The sequence below is a fragment of the Myotis nattereri genome, assembly GCF_964212035.1.
Source record: "Myotis nattereri genome assembly, chromosome: 20".
Taxonomy (NCBI): domain Eukaryota; kingdom Metazoa; phylum Chordata; class Mammalia; order Chiroptera; family Vespertilionidae; genus Myotis; species Myotis nattereri.
Window position 1 is genome coordinate 7698952 of NC_138096.1, and position 15400 is coordinate 7714351.

The 15400-nt window shown below is 39.6% G+C and overlaps 1 protein-coding gene across 2 annotated transcripts in view; it reads left to right on the forward strand.

Moving 5' to 3' along the window:
• Positions 1-15400, forward strand: part of EPRS1 (glutamyl-prolyl-tRNA synthetase 1) — a 45271-nt gene that overhangs the window by 13060 nt on the left and 16811 nt on the right. The window contains exons 9-18 of one of the 2 annotated variants that reach the window (XM_081114374.1): positions 810-981; positions 2246-2479; positions 3358-3442; positions 3867-3926; positions 4215-4235; positions 8125-8235; positions 10142-10278; positions 11350-11557; positions 12129-12241; positions 14468-14585. In XM_081114374.1, coding sequence (XP_080970500.1) covers positions 810-981; positions 2246-2479; positions 3358-3442; positions 3867-3926; positions 4215-4235; positions 8125-8235; positions 10142-10278; positions 11350-11557; positions 12129-12241; positions 14468-14585 — 1259 coding nt within the window. The remainder of the gene's footprint in view (positions 1-809; positions 982-2245; positions 2480-3357; positions 3443-3866; positions 3927-4214; positions 4236-8124; positions 8236-10141; positions 10279-11349; positions 11558-12128; positions 12242-14467; positions 14586-15400) is intronic. The other variant, XM_081114375.1, reaches the window with a different exon arrangement.

Genomic DNA, 15400 nt, shown 5'->3' on the forward strand with positions numbered 1-15400 from the left:
TTTGGGAAGTAAAGTCAAATAGTTATAGAGGTCTTTTGTCAAATAGTTACAGAAGTCTTTTTTCTTTTTAAGTTACCAACTGGACTTTTAGACCTAACTTGATCCTTTGGGAGCAGGTCATGTGTGCACCATATTTCTGTAGTTTCCACAGAGAATCATTGTTTAACGGGTCTTTTTGTCCAAAAGGTTTTGATATTCTGACATAGGTAAGACCATAGTCACTTGGGATGTAGCATTTCTTTTCTAGGATTAAACGTGTATCGCTGTCTGTTTTCTATCCTCTCATTTTCTCGGATCCAAGGGTGTCCTTCTTCCCACTGGAGTGACGGGGGCTTTCAGGGAGTCCTCAGGCTCAGGCTCTCAGGCCGCATGGACCGGGCCAGACCGGGCTGTCCCTGGGCAATAGGTGGCAAGGGAACAGGGTGCTTCCACTCCAAAGGCACGGGGTTAACTTGAGGGGGGCCGGCCTGTTGGGTCATGATGGAAAATGGGAAATGCGGAGGAGAGAAACCTCCAGGCCTCATGCTTCTTGTCTTAGCCTTCATCAGTGCTACACGTAGAATGTATTGACTTCTTCTAAAAGATGTTTATAGAGGGCATTTTCTAAGTGTCTTTTGAAACTTCTGCATTAAAAAAAAAACAGTGCATTTACTCTTGGCACCAGATATTGGAACTATTATCATACTTTTAAACTGCTGGTAATATAAAACCAGAGCATGAACACTTACATAAAATTACAGGACTCTTAAATTTGAATTCAACTCAATTAGTAATATGCTAGATCAACTAATATAACTCTCACTTTATAGCTGTTGAGAAGAATCTGCAAATGTGGGAAGAAATGAAAAAAGGGAGCCCGTTTGGTCAGTCCTGTTGTTTGAGAGCAAAAATTGACATGAACAGTAACAATGGGTGCATGAGGGACCCGACACTGTACCGCTGCAAAATTCAGCCTCACCCGAGGACTGGAAATCGATACAAGTAAGGTGACCGCCTGCCAGGCTCTGCTCCGATGCTCCCTGTAAACTCGGAGTCGGTACAGGATGGAATAGTGATGACTCCTGATCTTTGTTCATCGTGGATGAACTGGGCCTGTGTAAAGCAGGCAGCCTGCCGGGCGAACACTTACCAGTTAAGGCTCCACATCATTTCTGAGATGCCTTGTATCTGGAGAAGTCCTCCAGGCTGCCTGCAGTTGCTTTATAATGTGTTGATTAGATACACTGTGGTATCTATTTTTTATTTATCTTTTGATGAAGATACTTATCTTAGTTTAAACTTTGATTCTGCTAGGCAAAAATTCATTCATGAATGTGACAGAATTGAAAATTTACAGAAATAGGAACAGTAAAAGAAAGTATCTGTTTTTAGTTTCTATTAGTTTCTTGTGTGGGTTTTCAGGTTAATAGAATTTTTTCTTTAAAAGGTTCCTCCATTAGATTACTTCATAAAGTAATCATAGAATATGTTTTCTTATACTTTGAAGAAGCCTGTTGCATACTCATACTGACTTTTAACTTGAAGAGATTGGTAAATATAATGATTACCTGGTTGGTTAGTGTGCCTTTAAGTCAACTTGGGTGGTGTTGATGTGTGCCTCCTTGTTTTACTAAGCACATGCTTTGGATACATTTGGAAAAGTGAATTTGCATCCACATTTTCAGTATCAAATAATTGCAAAGCCTAATGCAGGAGCAGTAATATGTTTTTTAAAATTAAAATTAAAATTGCTTTTGTGCTATGTACATTTTTTAGGCAGAAATTTATTTTAGGTGTATTCGATCTTATATGGAATTTTAATTTTCCTAATTTTTCACCCCTCTTATCTCTTCTTGTATGCAGTTATTACAAAAGCAATTTAGTTTACTTGAGTGTGAGATTAATAAGATATTGAAAAGCTAAATTCCCTCCAAATGATTGTATCTTGCTTCCTACCATGATGGACATTGGTCATTACAGAAATACGGTTGCACAGTTGGCTGTGCCAATACCCGATTGTCTATTAAATTGCAAATTTGCTTTTTTGTTTGACTATTGAGTGGGTAACCAATTCATTATTCTCAAAACCTGATAATGTTTTGATCTATTATGATTATTAAAGGTCATAAAACATGTTGGGTTTTAAGAATTTCCTAACTTGTAAAGACTATGTTTTAAATTAGTATTGCTGCTTATAATGCCTAATCTAAGATAGAAAGGCTAAAATGCTTCTTGTTGATGTGTTAAATATTCCCTTTTTCCCTAGTGTTTACCCAACATACGATTTTGCCTGCCCTATAGTGGACAGCATTGAAGGGGTTACACATGCCCTGAGAACAACAGAATACCATGACCGAGATGAGCAGTTTTATTGGATTATTGAAGCCTTAGGCATCAGAAAGCCGTACATTTGGGAATATAGTCGGCTAAACCTCAACAACACAGTGCTGTCCAAGAGAAAACTCACATGGTTTGTAGACGAAGGACTGGTGGATGGATGGTATGTTTACTGTTGAATGGAGGGGAGCAAGGGCATGGGAGCTCAGCGACTTTAACTGCTGTGAGGCTGGGAGGGCGATGGGAGGAGGTGGAATGCTAGGCCTGGGGGGTTTCTGTCCTTGTCTTTATTTGCTCCGGTGCATCAGGTCCCCCTTCCCCTTTGTTGTAATGCTACAAACATAGAGCACATTGTGGGCCATGGAGCGTGGGAATGAAAAGCATATGGGGCCGAAACCGGTTTGGCTCAGTGGATAGAGCATCGGCCTGCGGACTGAAAGGTCCCAGGTTCGATTCCGGTCAAGGGCATGTACCTGGGTTGCGCGCATATCCCCAGTAGGAGATGTGCAGGAGGCAGCTGATCGATGTTTCTCTCTCATCGATGTTTCTAACTCTCTATCTCTCTCCCTTCCTCTCTGTAAAAAATCAATAAAATATATATTTAAAAAAAAAAAAAAAAAAGAAAAGCATATGGGGGTACATCCCCTGCACATGGGGGTACTTCCTCAGCGTTTCATAGCAAAGTACTTGTGAGTCTGGTCCTTCAGAGACCTGGTCTCCTGGCCATATGTACAGCAGGGACCTTGAATGTTTGTGAAGTAAAAAGCACCTACTGTTTAATGCCCGGGTTTTCCGGATCTGAAGGTGTCACCCTGTGTCTTTCTTCAGATATGCTTGTACTGTTTCCAGTAGCTGACTGGTGAGCAGCTTTCCTCTTCCAAGCACTCGGGCTCTGGGTTGTGATCTACCCAGTTATTACAACCACCTCTCAGTCCAAATATTTAACAAGCTGAATATAATATTACTCGTTAAGGTATTTTGTACTCTCTGCATCTACACATTAAAAAATCTCATTAATACTGAAAAATGTCCGTTTCCCAGGGATGACCCCAGATTTCCCACGGTTCGTGGTGTGCTGAGAAGAGGGATGACCGTTGAAGGCCTGAAGCAGTTTATTGCTGCTCAGGTGAGTGATGGTGTCTTTCCCAGATTCCCCGCTGGAATTTTCAAGTGTCTCTTAATACCTCCTTGGTCTTATTTCTGTTCTTTCTATTCCTTGTTTGTGCCTTCTAATGCAAGGGCAGAATGTTTTCTTAAAAAGAGTATGTTTAGTACTGTTTATACTCTGAGAACGGGAAACTGAGAATGTCCTTCCTCCAAGCTGGGGTGGACAAAAGCAGCTGGGGTATTTTTACCCAGTGCAGTATGTGACTGTTGCCTCTACCTATTGAAGGAACCAAATTAGCTTGTACATCATAAGTTTGTATTCCAGCGGAAATAAACTTGCAGGCAATTACTGGGCTTACTTTTTCTAACATGCACAGCTACAGTTAAAGGAAATGTTTTCATTACTTCTTGTCCTTTAAGTCATTTTATTACTGTTTTTCCAGGGTTCCTCGCGCTCAGTTGTCAACATGGAATGGGACAAAATTTGGGCATTTAACAAAAAGGTAAATGTTCTGACTCTTACGCCTCTTTTCTCATGTCTAACTCCTACCTGTAGAGTTCATTAGCGTGCTCATGGGAGAGGCAGTTTTGTGAAGAATATTATCATTGTTGCAGACTTACAGGAAAATGGAATATTTTCCTTTTTTAAACATATAAAGAGCGTTAAGCCTATTAACTGTACCAAACGAGTAACAGTGATTCAAGCAAGCAAACTTGGAGTGATGGGGAACAGTGACGGCTTTTCCTTAAATCGTTTATGAACACTCTGCATTTATTTTTCTGCTTTCAAGCTGCGAGCTCTCTGTAAGAAGGTATTCGCCTTACTTAGCACAAAGCTTCTAGCATATCTTATACCCTGAGCTGTTGTACAGCTTTGAAGCACAATCACATTTATGTAAGACTTGTTTATACAAACCCATTGAAAATGCACTATTCCTAGTTTTTAAAAACGTGGCATAGGGAAGATTTGACCATTCCACCGTTCCCTTGTGAACTGAGAGAACACAGTTTTAAAGTTACAGATTCCATTGAGTTGTATGAACTCTGATTCCTGTGTCTTACTGAATCTAGCTTTTTAAAAAGCGTTTCTTAAATGAACTCAAATGAGGAATACTGCATATTGACACTGTTAATAATACCAATTGGAAGCAGATGCTTGGACACTATAATAAGGCAAATCATCGAAGTGCCGTGTTTCAGACTGTGGTTTCTGTGATTGTGTTCCGTAAACTCTTCCGTGTTGCTGCTTGATTTGCTGATGCCTGGCCTCAAGAAGTAGCTGCTTGTCTCGCATGTGTCTTGAATTTATTTTATTTAGTTTTTGTGTGTAGTCAGTTTTTTGATCCATAAAGGAGTGATTAATTGGTTCTTTCTGTTGCTGCAGTTACTAATAATAAAGTAGAATTTATAGGCAAAGTTAACATTGATGCGCTTTTTATGAATAGTCCAAATTTTAAAGGTTTTCAGTTTTAACAAAGTTACAGATGTATACTTTGTTCGAATATAAGAAATGCATTTCACTATAGTCATATAGTTCTGTATATTCCTCTGTCTTCCTTCCATTTTCTTCCCTGGACAAATCACTTTCAGCTCCTTCAATAACTCTTTTGGTATTTACTGCCCGTTTCTCTAAATGATGTGTGTTGCTACTTCTTGACTTTGTAGTTCTGGGCCTCATCAGTTGTCTTCCCACCATGGAAGATGAGGTCTCTTTCTTTTTCTCATAACTTGTTGGTTTTCTTGTAGCTGATTGTTGTGGTCGTTGTGTGTCCCCGGCCCCTTAATTTGTTGAGTGTTCTAATTGTGTCTCAGACTCCGCATACATTGTCTAGCTTCCCTACCAAAGTGTTTGCATGCCCAGGTATCCCTTCAGCTGCAAGTACCACCCGGAGACATCTCTGCCACAGCCTCGGTGCTGCAGGGCCTGATCTCTACCCAATGAGGCTTCCTCCTCTCCCTGCAGGTCCCTTGGCTTTCTTTCGCTGGTGGATCGTCTGCTTCGTGGATCTTCCTTCTCTTTTTATTACCTCTTGCTTGCCTCAGGAGCTCCCTGATAAGGGGGCCTGGGATGAAGGTGTTTGAGACCTTGTCCGTGGCCTATGCGTTCACTTTGAAATTTCATGATGATGTGCCATGGTTTGGGTCTGTTTTCATCCATAGCCATGGGAAGAACATAGGGCTTCCGTCTGTAAACTCATTCCTTCAGTTTTGGGAAATATTCTCGAATTCGTTCTTTCCTTCCTTCCTTCTTCTTCTTTTTCTTTTTTTTTTCCTCTAGAAAGTTTTCTTCTCTCTGGAACTCTTCTTGAGCAAATGCTGGGCCTCCTGGACCGGTCCTCTGATTCTATTTTCTATCTTTCCATTTGGCTCTACTTTCTGGTAGATCTATTCAACCACCCTTCCATTGAGTTGTTCATTTACGTTCTCATAGTTCCAAGATTTCTCTTCTCTGAATTTTCAAAATAACTTCCCCTTCCTACTTCATGGTTATAATATTTATTTATTTTTTAAATACATTTTTATTGATTTCAGAGAGGAAGGGAGAGGGAGAGACAGAGAGAAACATCAATGATGAGAGAGAATCATTGCCTCATGCACGCCCCCTATTGGGGATTGAGCCCGCAACATGGGCTGGTGCCCTTGACCAGTATTGAACCTAGGACCCTTTAGTCTGCAGGCTGACGCTCTATCCACTGAGCCATACCAGCTAGGGCTAATAGTATTTTTTTACTTAGAGCATTTGTTTCCTCCAGGTGGTTCATTTTGTTTTTTTTGTTGATATTAAAGGCAGTTTTTCAGATTTCTGTTTAGCACTGGTTATCTGCTCAAGTTTAACATGGGAAGAGACTAAAAGAATGATTGGAGGCCTTAGAGGAAGAGTTGGGCTTGCCCAGCCCTTGTGCTCAGTGGGTGAGCATCATCAATACATGCACTAAGAGGTCGCTAGTTCGATTCCCAGTCAGGGCATGTGCCTGAATTGCTGGCTCAATCCCCAGTAGGAGGTGTGCAGGAGGCAGCCAATCGAGATATTTCTCTCTCACCCATGGTTCTATTTAACCCTTTCCCTTCCTCTCTCTCTCAAAATCAATAAAAACAATAAAAAAAATAGATTTCCACACTTCAGATCATTAGAATCATAGTCCTTTACACTGAAGTGGCCTGAAAATTTGTGCTAGCCAAGGCCTAAGGGGTCATTCTAGCTGGTCAGTGTGAGAAACGGCCTGCTGCTCTCGTCAGTCGAGGAAACAGCTGCAGGAGACGGAAGTACGTTTCTCAGGTTGGTTTTAGCTTCTTTACAACAGTTGTCTTAAAGAAGTTGTCTTAAACAGTTGTCTCACCGTCTTAAACACTGAACCAAGTGGTCACAAGTTAAATCTTTGATCATAGAAGAACCCTTAACTAGTAAAAGTGACCTGTAGGTCTCAAGGAAGGCAAGGCTGAAGCTGTCCACCTAGAGAGGCCGGTGCTGAGTTGGTACGGGGGGAGGAGAAGCAGACAAGGGGAAATTAACTAGCTTTTCATACTTTTGTGAGTGATCCTCTGAGAATGGTTTCTTCTCTGAGTTTATTCAGAGTTTCCACAATGTCATGTTTCCAGAATACTTTTAAAGCAAACAAAAAACGAGTAAAAAATAAAGCAGTCATAGCCACTCTTTCCTGCATCCTTCAAATGGGAAAAGATCATTTCCATTCCTTTTAGATACATTTCCTCCTACCTACGTTTTTCTTCCACGGGCTTCATTTAGTGTTTTAAACACTGATTTTGTGACTGGTCATCATGGAAAATTTTAACTTGAGCAGTGAAGTGAGAAAAGCACATCGGACCCGAGGGCCAAGCTCCTGCTGTGTTGGAGGTAGAGTAGGTTAGAACACAGTGACGAGGACGAGTCATTCAGTTAATCTGCAAATATGTATTGGTTCCCTGTATGTGCCAGGCCCTTGCTAGGACTGGGAATACAGTGGTCCCTGTAGAGAGAGCATGCAGACACGTAGAAATATTTTGTTTACATTTTTTTAACCTACAGAATTGCCTTATTATAGTGATCTAATGCTATTCTGCTTTTGATGGTGATGCATTACCTAAACCTGATTATAGAAAATTATACTAAAACACACATTTATGTTCCTTCAAAATGGACTTTTCCAATAATACAGGATTGAAGATCATATCTACCTGTAGGATTAATATGTAATCCCACAGGATAATCTTTCCTTACCTTCTAATCGCAGAGTTAAAAATTACTTTTCTCTCTGCCCGGTGTGATTCAGTTGGTTGGGCTTTCTCTTGTGCACAGAAAGGTTTCGGGTATGATTCCAAGTCAGGACACATGTCTGCTGGCTCAATCCCCAGTAGGGGGCGTGCGGGAGGCAATGATGGATGTTTCTCTCCCTCTAAAAATCATTTAAAAATAATAAAACTAAAAAATTACTTTCAAAATACTATTATGCTTTAAGCAGTTGGTTTCTTTCCACCTGTCAGTCCTCATTCTTGGAAAGGCGGTCTCGGTCCTTCCTATAGCCTTCATTTACGATTGTTCCTCTCTTTTCTACTTGACAGTCAAAATGCTAGAGGAGAGTTAGCTGATGAATAAAAAAAAATTAGTAAATGCAGTAACAAAGGAAGCCAGTTAGTATTCCTGTGCTGTTTATGGAATGTGGAGGATTATCTGAATGTTCTCACACGAGGGCACATTTGTTGCAGGTGATTGACCCGGTGGCGCCACGATACGTCGCGTTACTGAAGAAGGAGGTGATCCCAGTGCACGTCCCTGGAGCTCAGGAGGAGATGAAAGAAGTGGCCAAACACCCCAAGGTCACCCTGCACCCTCAGTGCTGCTCTGTCTACTAGAAGGGGCAGGATAGCGAATAAAAGGGAGAGTGTGCTTTGGTGGCCAGAGCGTGGTTTGGGGATCGTTTCTATCCAACATTATTTATCAGGTTGCGATACTAATTGGAGAAAAGACTTTGGGGATTTCTTGCTGAAGACATTTATCCTAGTGAAATCCACAGCACATCACACAGAACTTCCACTCAGTTGGTGCCTGATTTTTATTCTGTGGAGATAGCATATCCGTGTATAATAAGAATGCGTCTCTTCTCAGAGGCCTTTTGAAAGATGAGGTATCAGTTCACATTCCTTTCTTGGTGTGGAAGCTGAGGTGCATTCTCGCTTAACTAGGTTATTCACTAGCTCTTACCTTTGTCTTTAAGCCAGAACATTGGACCTAGTAATATTAAGTCACAACGTGTACCCAGAGTTTATCATGCTGCTCTTTGCTCTGTTTTAGAAAATACCAGTAAAGTGAAAGTGTTATCTGTCTAAATTAGAATTTAAGTCTTAAATACGGGTAGCAGGGAGCTCCCTGTTAGTCAAGCTATGCTTATCTCCTTGGGTGGTCATGACTTCCTGGGTTGTCTTGAAAGAAAAGTAGGTTCTTTTAGTCCAGCTTTGTGAGTGGTCTGTAAATGTCCTCATTATACAGTGAAGGTTATGTTCAGAGACCCGTCATACACCAGCAGACTGATGGACTCATGACCTTACTCATCACCGTGTTACGCTCCTAGACTCACACGTATGGTGATATGCATCATGAAGAGCTATAAATATTCTAGGCCGTTGCCTTACGTGATTGCCTTTCTATGTGTGACATTAGCTGTTTTCTTTATTTTAAATATTTGAGTTATTTTAAGGGGAGCCCTAATAAGATTTGGGGGAAAGAGGGAGAGAGAGCTTGATTGATTTGGCTTTGCCTTTATCTTGCATCTGATTATTCAGTTCAACTAGGTGAACAGTGGCATACGATATATATCACACACTACAGTTAGCTTAAACGTGAAGTTGACTGAATGTTTTAAAATATAAATGGTGAGGATAAAACTTCTTAAGGGTGCTTACTTGTTAAAGTGACTATTGTGGTCAGATAGCATGAGTGACGTTAGTGCTTATTATTAAACAAGAATTAATTGATAGGAAAACGTACTTAAATGATGAGTGGATTTCTCAGTTTGATTTGTGAAATTTTCATTGTCATTATTTCCCTCACAAAGTGTTCTATATTTAGCCTGCCAGTATTCTCTTCTGACCCCACCATAATATAAGTTGTTACAACATACTGGTTTTTCTCAAATGCATTGGTCCAATTTTGAACCATTACTAAACACATGCTATCTAATATTTATTTCAAAAGATCTTCATATATTTTTTCTTTTGAATTCTCTCAAAACCTGAAATTATTCCCCAAATCTCTTTACCTTCTTCATGTAAAATATACTGAAAAGGCAGAAAATTTATCTATACATATACAGTTCTGTCTTTAAAATTTGTCTCCTAAAACATGAAGGTTCCTAATTTCCTCCTAAGGTGTGGTATCTGTCCTATAATCTGTAGCAGAGGTCAGGAATGACTTTATTTTCTCCTTTCCTGCAAAAGCAGTGAGGTTCTGAGACTAGCAAAGCAGATTCTGGTCGAGGACACTTAGGGACAACTACCACTGTTCCAGCTCTGAAAACAGTGCTTTAGGTTGGATGTACTCTCGGGCAGGCCACCTCATCTAACTCCATTGGCATCAGTGGTCAGTTGACTGACCCAGGTCACGGGGCTGGGATTCCAGCTAGCACAGATAACTTTTTGGTGAAAGAATAAAATGGAAGAATAGGTGTATTTCCACACTGGGTTCAACAAGTTGTCTTTTTAATCAACACTTTCCTTTATTCATCAGAATCCTGACGTGGGCTTGAAGCCCGTGTGGTACAGCCCCAGAGTTTTCATCGAAGGTGCCGATGCGGAGACGTTGTCAGAGGGGGAGATGGTGACATTTATAAACTGGGGCAACATCAACATTACCAAAATACACAAGTAAGAACTTTCATTTGTTTTCAAGTAAATATGGGATAAAAGGGTGCTATGTTTATTCACTTATTAAAAATTACTTAGTTCATGCCCTAGCTGGTTTGGCTCAGTGGATAGAGTGTCAGCCTGTGGACTGAGGGGTCCCGGGTTCGATTCCAGCCAAGGGCACATGCCTGGGTTGCAGGTTCGATTCCCAGTAGTGGGCATACAGCAGGCAGCCGATCAATGATTCTCTCTCATCATTGATGTTTCTCTCTCTCCCTCTCTCTTCCTCTCTGAAGTCAATAAATATATTTTTTAAAAATAAATAAAATTAAAATTAAAAAAGTTACTTGGTTCAGATACATTCATGTGGCTGAGTGGTAAATTTACCCAGGCATAAGTACTGCAAGTTCTGAATAATTTTTTTTCCATAGATAATCCAGTTTACTAAAAGGGTATCAGGATAGCTTTTGCTTGTGATGCTGAAATTTATTTCATCTAGATATAAAAATAGTTTTAATGTTTTAGGGTCCCTGTTGATCATCTGATTCTCATTTTATAGTTACCTGGTAGAGGGATTCTTTGGACAGAATTTAACATGTTCTCTATACAGAAATCAGCTTTAAAATTAATTGTTTAATGATGAATCTGAACTTTCCAGTGGTTATATTGTACTGTACTTATAATTTTAAGATTACATAAATGGAACAAAATATGTGAAGATTGATTTATATAGACTCTGACATCTTAATTGTCCAGTCATTGCATATTATTTTAAGTAATTGCTACATGTTTTAAAATACATTATTTTAGATTTTTTTTTTTTAATACTTAGTATGGCTCACTTTAAAGTTTGTAAATATGTTCATGGTCTTCACCAGATGTATGTGGGTCTGTTGTCCAGTGGATTCTTAGTATCTTGACAGCAGGGATTATATTTTATTTATAACCAGTATATGCCTGGCACATACGAAAAACTCAAATAAGTGTTTGGTTTGAAATTTTTACAAAGAAAATTCCTGATCTGTTTGTTACAGATACTGTTAGGGCAGTTAGGGTTTATGTTTTAAAAACACTTTTCAATCTTACACCTAGAAATGCAAATGGAAAAATTGTATCTCTTGATGCCAAATTGAATTTGGAGAACAAAGACTACAAGAAAACCACTAAGATCACGTGGCTTGCGGAGACGGCCCATGCTCTTCCCATCCCAGTGGTCTGTGTCACGTATGAGCACTTGATCACGAAGCCAGTGCTGGGAAAAGACGAGGACTTCAAGCAGTATGTCAACAAGAACAGTAAGGTAACTAAAAGAAACCGTGCTTCGTCTTTCCCTGCTATGTAAACTTCTCTTTAGGATTTTTAAAATTAGTTTTAAGTATTTGTTTCCTCAAATACAGTGGAAGAGATTTGTAGAATTTGATTAAAATAAGATGTGAAAGAGTAATGTTTTCGTTTTACAGATGATAGTAAGGCAGAGTGAGGTTAAGTGACTTGCCTGAGGCAGACACTAAATGGTTGAGCTGGGATTCAAACCTAGGCATCCTGGCTCTAGAGCCCTTATCCGTAAGTGCTTTTCAGTCTGGTGTGAATGCTTTATATTTATGGTGGGAAACTTTTTTGTACCTGCAGGGACTCCAAGCAAGTTAGTTTAAAGGTTTTCTGAAGCCAGTCAGTTTATAAATATTAACTTCGAAAATTACAATAAATATAATTATTTATTTTTATACTTCTCTGTTCTGTTGTGTATGCTTACATAGTAAAGTTTTTAACATATCTGTGTAAAATAGGAATATTGCAGCTACTGGAAAACGGTTTGCATTTAGTGCTCTGATTTTTTGAGAAAGTGTCTTTTCATCTTTTCACCTTTGCAGCACGAAGAACTGATGCTTGGGGACCCCTGCCTTAAGGATTTGAAAAAAGGGGACATTATACAGCTCCAAAGAAGAGGGTTCTTTATATGTGATCAACCTTATGAACCTGTCAGGTAAATAAGTGTAGCTGAACAACTAAATGAAAATGCTTAACGTTCTTAGAGTGAATCATACTTTAAAAATTTGAACTTCACGAAAATGTTGTACCTGGTAATTCTCTATTCAATTTGATTTTTTCTTCTGTATTTAATATTTGAGACTTTAATTAGTGATATCTTTGAAACAGTATAATATTCACAAATTCGTTTCTGAAACTAAACCATCTTATAATTCATCTTCATGTAGTCCAAGTATAAAGAAAAAATTTCTCCAGAGCAGATATACAAATGGCCCGTACGCACACAAAAGCTGCTGAGCATCATTAGCTATTAGGGAGGTGCAGATCAAGGTCACCGTGAGATGTGCTCCAGACCCACGAGGATGGCTATAACCACAAAGACAGGCAATAGCAAGTGTTGAGGATGTGGAGAAATTGGAACCTTCATACGTTACTGGTGGAAATCTGAAATAATGCAGTCACTTTGGAAAACTCAGTGTGGCAGTTCTTCCAAAAGTTTGAAACATATACTTACTATTTTACCCAGCAATTCTACTCCCAAGTATATACTTAAGAAAAATAATGTGTTCACACCGAAACTTGTACCCAAAGGCTCAGAGCAGCATTATTCATAACAGCCATGAATGGATAAACAAAAGGTGGTTTGTTTATGCAAGAGAATATTACGTAGCCATAAAAAAGAATGAAATTCGTACTGACTTGTGCTAAAACGTTCATGACCCTTGTAAGAATATGCTAAGTAAAATAATCTAGTCAAAACAGACCACATATTTATGTGAAGTGTCCAGAATAGACACGTCCTTAGAAACTACGCAGATTAGTGGTTGTCAGGGTCTAGAACAGTGATGGCGAACCTTTTGAGCTCGGTGTGTCAGCATTTTGAAAAACCCTGACTTAACTCTGGTGCCGTGTCACATATAGAAATTTTTTGATATTTGCAACCATAGTAAAACAAAGGCTTACATTTTTGATAATTATTTTATATATTTGAATGCCATTTAACAAAGAAAAATCAACCAAGAAAATGAGTTCCCATGTCAGAGGTTCGCCATCACTGGTATAGAAGAATGGGGACTGGGAGTGATGGACAAAGGGTTCAGTTTCTCTTTGGGGTGATAGACATGTTCTAAAATTAGATAGTGGTGATGGTTGCACACTTCATATCATCCTTGAGTTGTGGATTTTCAAAGGGTGAATTTTTATTTTGTTTTATTGATTTTAGACAGAGGAAGGGAGAGAGAGAAACATGGATGTGAGAGAGAAACATTGATCGGTTGCCTCCAGCACATGCCCCGACTGGGGCTCAAACCCATAACCTGTGTATGTGCCCTGGCCAGGAATCGAACCCACCACCTTTTGGTATATGGGACGATGTCCCAACCAACTGAGCTACCCTCCCAGGGCAAAGGATGACTTTTTTGTTATGTAGATTATATCTCAATAAAGCTATTACTAATAAATATTGAAGAGATGCATTGATCCTATTGTTACTACATTCTTTCTCTTCCTTTTCACTTTGGCATTTACTACAAAATTTGAAGAAATTCTTTGCTTGCAAATAGTCTCAGGGCAGTGGAGTTTGCTAATTACCCTTTAGAATTGAGAAATTCTCAAATATTTTGCAGGAATGGTTCTGCTTCTAAGCAGATAGGTAGATGAATTGCCTTTTTTTAAAAATATATATATATATTTTGATTTTTTACAGAGAGGAAGGGAGAGAGATAGAGAGTTAGAAACATCGATGAGAGAGAAACATTGATCAGCTGCCTCCTGCACATCTCCTGGGGATATGCCCGCAACCAAGGTACATGCCCTTGACCGGAATCGAACCTGGGACCTTTCAGTCCGCAGGCCGTTGCTCTATCCACCGAGCCAAACCGGTTTCGGCATGAATTGCCTTTTATGTCAAGAGTGAGACCGTTAGCATCCACTGATGCCTTTCTGGTGCCACGTGGAGTAGATACACTGTTATCCTGGGCTTAGCATGCTCACATTTATGGAAGTTTATAAATTGGAAGTTTATAATTAGCACGGTTGATTTTTATCAACGTCGTTATTTTTAAACTACACGGAAGAACCTCTGATTTGACTAAGAGAATGGACTATTTATATTTAAGAGCATTAACACAGTGCCATCGACTCAATCTAGGAATTCAGTTTTAATTGCTGTTCAGATAATTCGGTTCAAATGCACTTTTCCGGCCCTTCCTGTTCTCTTCAGCCCACATAGCTGCAGAGAAGCACCCTGTGTCTTAATATTCATTCCTGACGGGCACACCAAGGAAATGCCGACTTCTGGGTCCAAGGAAAAGACCAAAGTAGAAACACTGAAAAATGAGGTAAATACTGTCTCTATTAAGTACTTAAGTGCAAACAACTACATACATATTATATCCCAGTAACTTAGTAACTATTTGAAAAAATAATAACATGTAAGTTGAAAGAAAAGAAAAACATTTTATTTAAAAAATACTTTGTTCTTAAATGTTCAATATTTTTATTCTTATTTTTATTTCACCTTTTGCTTATTTTATTTTTTTAGATATGTTTTTATTGATTTTAGAGAGAGAGGAAGGTAAGAGGATGGAGAGATAGAAACATTGATGGGCTGCCTCATGCCAACCCCCTACTGGGGATCGAGCCTGCAACCCAGGCATGTGCCCTGACTGGGAATCGAACCAGTGACCTTATGGGTCGACACTCAACCACTGAGCCACACCGACAGGGCTTTATTTCACTTTTGCCAAGATATGACGTCCTTGAAAGAATGCAGCACGCTCTAATGTTACAGCTGAAACACCTTGAGCTTGTGGCACACACAGATGAGGGCATCTTGCTCTGTTTGCCTCAGACACTTACAGTATCCATGGCATCTGGTGAATTTTCTGTGGCACCTGGAGCACCCGATGCATAGTTTGGATGTGGCAGTTGGGTAGTCATTGAAGATTTAGCATCAGTGAGGAAGACAGTTTGGAGGGTGGGTGGGATGTCGGATTAGATGGTGTTGTAAGTGGTGAGGATGAGAGTATAGAGAACAGAGTGTAGGACATGGATCCAGGGAGTAGAATTATTAAGACAGTAACCTCTAGTTTTGTTTTGGTGACTAGGTAAGTGGTAAAATATCTGAGCTAGGGATGGCAGGAGCGTGCAAGTT